Below are 4579 nucleotides of genomic sequence, written 5' to 3'. Positions count from 1 at the left end.
AAACGCCTCTGACACAGAGGAGCAGGAAGAGAAAAGCTGCTTAATTGCAAAAAAATGAGTTGGAGAGTGTGATTAGGTGACGGGTGGCTGCTGGCGCGCTAGAGTGACTTAAGACCCTGTCAGTGAATGCAGGGAGGTCTGGATAATCTTTCCCTCCACAAAGGTGCGTGGGGCTAATCCAGGCCGCTGTGCTGAGCTGTGGATCAAATCCTACAGGGAGTGTGGGAAGGCCAGCAGGACCGCCAGTACTTTGGCCCTCTTGGTGGCCGGGGCTTATTTATCCCAAGGTGCTTTGCAATAGCAGGCCCGTCTCTTTTTCAAAACACCGCTGCAGTATAAGGGTGTCAGCCGCAGTAAGTTTCAGGGACCTGGAAGAGTGTCCCTGACAAGTTTATGTGAATGAATGTAATGCGTTTTCAGTATAATTTGATGAAACTTAAGATCCACCTCATAAAAGTTGCTTCAGTCAGCACTAAATTATAAGGGAACCAACCCGGAGATGTAGCTCACATATTACACAATGTTCCAAATGCTCATGAGAACATCAGCACACCAAAAAGTTTCTGTCTGTGCACATCAGAAATCACCTGTGTAGACCTGTAAAGAGACCAAAACTGATCACTTTAAAAATTAATTTGATACACACAGGAGTCATTTATTAACTGTTTTATTCTGTTTGTCAAATAGAATGTCACCAATTATAATTTGGCACATCAAGATTGACACACAATATAAATTACATTTACAAAACTTCAACACAAGTTTCAGAAAACATCTCATATATGTTATGCGGCATGTTCACATGTTCTTTTATAAAATATAATATTTGTGTAACCCATGTGGAACTTTACACCACCATGAATGGGAAGTGATGTGGTGGTGATGCTCTTTATTTTAGAGACTCAAAAAAATAAGATATAATACCTGTGCAAATACTTAAAATAAAATCATGAAATGTGAACAATGCATTCATATTGATTGTGGCACCTGTGTTGATGACAGCCAGTGGACCCAAATAAAATGTTGATATAGTCTATCTTCAACTAAAGTAAATATTGAATTAAGTTCAGAATGAACTGGTTGAACTTAACTGTGTGAAAAGGAGCTAGAAATATTAATGATTAGATAAGGCAAAAAACAAAATACAGCTTTCCTATCCAGCAAATACTTAAATATCAAATTCAGAAACCACACTGAAGAAAGCTGTAGACTACATTTATCTAGGAACATTAAATTCCAAAATTAATGAGAAACCTGTAAAAAATATTGTGCTCCAGCAAAATCAGGCCTACCATAGTAAAACAAAACCACAAATGAAATTCCACAAGCCTAACCAAAGAATTTAGTATATTTATATTTATTTTAAATAAAACAATATTAGAATGTTGTGTTTTTAAGTCATGAGTCAATAACAGCCGTGCAGGAGGGGAAATTATAATTTGTCACTATACTGTAATCAATATTATTGTGAAAGGCTTCTGGAGGAATAAGCGGGCCCAGTTCTTAGGGCCTGTCCCTCTCAAGAAGCTTAAAATCCGTAATGTTATCAAATTGGAAATATTGCAATACTTGGAAATTTAAGAATGAAACTGTTGTGAACAAACTTCGTTGTGACGTCAATTACATCAGTTTGGTCAATTCCACAATATTTTTGTTTGTAAAATGTTGTTAGTCAGGAGCAGGCATTCATTCAGTGTGTTTAAGATCTCCTTCTTCACAGTTCGTTTGACACATCGCCTAAGATAATCACTTTGCTTTTCAATTTTACGCTCAGTTCATTCTTGGGAGGCATCTCCTATACTTGACAGATTTTACCCATCAAGCTCACTAAACGTTCCCCTATAGACAAGTCCAATTTCCAAGTCTCATATTACACACAAAGAAAAGAGTCACAAATCATGTTTCGTACAAATTTATTCAGCATTTAAGAATAGAGGATGGTCTTAAAATAAGTAGAAACGTCAGTTTAAATAAACCTTTTCGTTCATGATATGAGTAAACGTGACACTGTCAAAACCATCACAGAACAAAAATTTCACAAAACAAAATGGTACATTTTCACGTGACAAAACAGAGGGTTCACAAGCTAAAAAAAACATCTTACTATAAATAAAACTTGCGCTTGCGACCCGCACAGTCTTAACATTTCATTAAAACCTATAGGTCATGAGGGAAAAAAAAAAGACTACAAAATTTGGACACAGCCGAGACAACTGACATTCTACAAATTAAGTGTAAACATTTATGAACCAACTCTCCATCCAGCTTTTCTGAAATACAACAGCCTCTTCATGAGGCCACATGCCTTTTCATAGAGAGAAAATATGGCATTATTTAAAATATAGAAGTCCAATTCTTCTACAGAAGTTGATTGCTTATACTTGTGATAAAAAGCCTCTTTGCAATGCAATTTACTCTGATGGGCTCAACGTTCAGTTTCGGTCCATGATATGTAGTCTTAAAATGCTTTTAAAATGGACAACTCAGGAGATATTGAGATAAAATTGTTTTTAAACAAAACTACCGAACGTCGTTTCTTTAGCAACCAAAATGTTCAAGTATCCGAAGTACTTTTAAGTTTGAAGTCTTTTATTTTCTTCTGCTTTCAGATATGGGTTAGGGGTAGCGTCCCATTGACGCCAGTCCCTGCGGTCTGATAGTGCGGATGGACGCTGTGTAACCGGCTGCTCTGCAGGGAGGAATGCTCTGCGCTGTCCCCGCCGGGAGGCAGGTACATGCTTATCATATCCCTCAGGTCCCCCAAACACGCCCTCTGAGAGTGGGACGTGATCGCCGGCGGCGGTGAGCTCGGCTCGGTCTTGCACACGGATGCCATGGAGCTCAGACCCATGGCGCTGGTGGTCTGCTGCGTGTAGGCTGGAGACATGCTGTACGTGGACGCTGCGTTCATGTAGGTCTGCGCTGAGGACATCATCGGGTACTGGAGCCCCGCCATCTCATATCGGTGCATCTGCTGGATCTGGGGGCTGTTCATGCTGTGATGCTGAGGGTAGGCCAACTGGTCCTGCATGAGGGAGTAAGCACTGTTTGTCCACCCGTTCATGTGAGCGTAACTGTCCATTCGCTGCCCTACCGAGACAGCGTTGTTGACAGCATTGGCACCTGGCGCCAACAGTCCCCCGGGCAAAGAATACTTGTCTTTCTTGAGCAAGGTCTTGGTCTTCCTGCGGGGACGGTATTTATAATCCGGATGCTCCTTCATGTGCATAGCGCGTAGGCGCTTGGCCTCGTCGATGAATGGCCTCTTTTCAGCGTCGGTCAGAAGTTTCCAGTCAGCCCCGAGCCGCTTGCTGATTTCCGAGTTGTGCATTTTGGGATTTTCTTGTGCCATCTTCCTCCGCTGTCCCCGGGACCAGACCATGAAGGCGTTCATTGGCCGCTTCACCCGGTCCTGGTCGCTGGCACTGTTGTTCTTTGCGCCCTGCGCCGAGCCCGAGTTGGACTGCGGGAGCGGGGTCTTTATCTCGGTTTCCATCATGTTATACATTCAGGCGACTTTAGTGTTCACTCACAGGCACGTAAAAAAGTTCACAATCAACACCGCCGAAAAAGTCAAAGAGGTAGAGATACTGACCAGTCTCATAAGAAGATGGGAAAAAAAGTTCTGCCCAAAGAGGCAAATGCGTCTGCAGGTGCTTCTGGTTTCTGTCCGCTGCGCGCTGCTCTGTCCCCCACGGCTCTGAAACAGAAGTCTGCAAACTTGTTCGCCAGGCTCATCTGTTAATAGCGGCCAGACCATGTGATTTGAGTGACAGCATTACAATGAGGAGCCGCCGACCAATCGCTGCGCAGCTCCCACATCCACCGTCTAACCAATTGAGCTGGACAGCGCTCTGTTTTGGTTAGAGTTGTAGAAGGAAAGAGGGGTAAAGTTTTAAAACGCACAGTTCTACAACCTGACCGTAAGAAAATAAAACATGATAGATTTACAGCCTATAGTCTTAGAATGGAGCAGATGTAGTGGGCTTCATTCAGAGCAGTAAACGAAAACTGAAACCAAATAATCATTTTCGCGATTAACCTGCGGCAACAGCTGTAACCGCATTTTTTTTTTTTTTTAATAAACACACCAAATCAGGACATTATGTTAAAGGGACGTGTTTAGATAGATAGAACAATCTTAGAACTGACAGAGCCAAATCATGCATAAAACGAAGTTAACTATAGCCTACTTATAAATTGTGTAAAATAATGCAGCATATAGAAAATTAACTGTAGGCTACTGGGCGTGCTGCAGACTTCAATTCTTAAGAGATGTGTGTCAATAACTTAATTACAGAGGCGGGTCCCAACAGGCCAAAACCCTCTAATATTGGGTGCAAATATTGTGACCAAAAAGTGGAATATCATATCGGAAAAAATGGCACTTCTTTAGCTGAGATATTTTTCCTTCCATCATTAAATACGGTTAACATTTTTTGTCTGTGATATTTTTGTCGATCACATGAATTTAACAAAACATTTGATAACTGGAGCCACCATGCAGTAAAAATCAGTCTAAATTCTGGAATACAGTTTACGTACCCTGGACTTGTAACACCTCTGTTATGGTACAACA

The 4579-nt window shown here is 41.5% G+C and overlaps 1 protein-coding gene across 1 annotated transcript; it reads right to left on the bottom strand.

The window, feature by feature from the left end:
* Nucleotides 1-1341: 1341 nt before the first annotated feature.
* On the bottom strand, nucleotides 1342-3731 carry sox3 (SRY-box transcription factor 3). The gene has a single exon (XM_071917090.2). It carries the CDS (start codon nucleotides 3506-3508, stop codon nucleotides 2606-2608), a length of 903 nt encoding a protein of 300 aa, XP_071773191.1. The 5' UTR covers nucleotides 3509-3731; the 3' UTR covers nucleotides 1342-2605.
* Between the last annotated feature and the right edge of the window lie 848 nt (nucleotides 3732-4579).

Source organism: Centroberyx gerrardi, chromosome 16 (genome assembly GCF_048128805.1).
Source record: "Centroberyx gerrardi isolate f3 chromosome 16, fCenGer3.hap1.cur.20231027, whole genome shotgun sequence".
Lineage (NCBI taxonomy): Eukaryota > Metazoa > Chordata > Actinopteri > Beryciformes > Berycidae > Centroberyx > Centroberyx gerrardi.
Note: the sequence above shows the minus strand (reverse complement) of the source record. Positions and strands in the feature narration are given on the sequence as shown.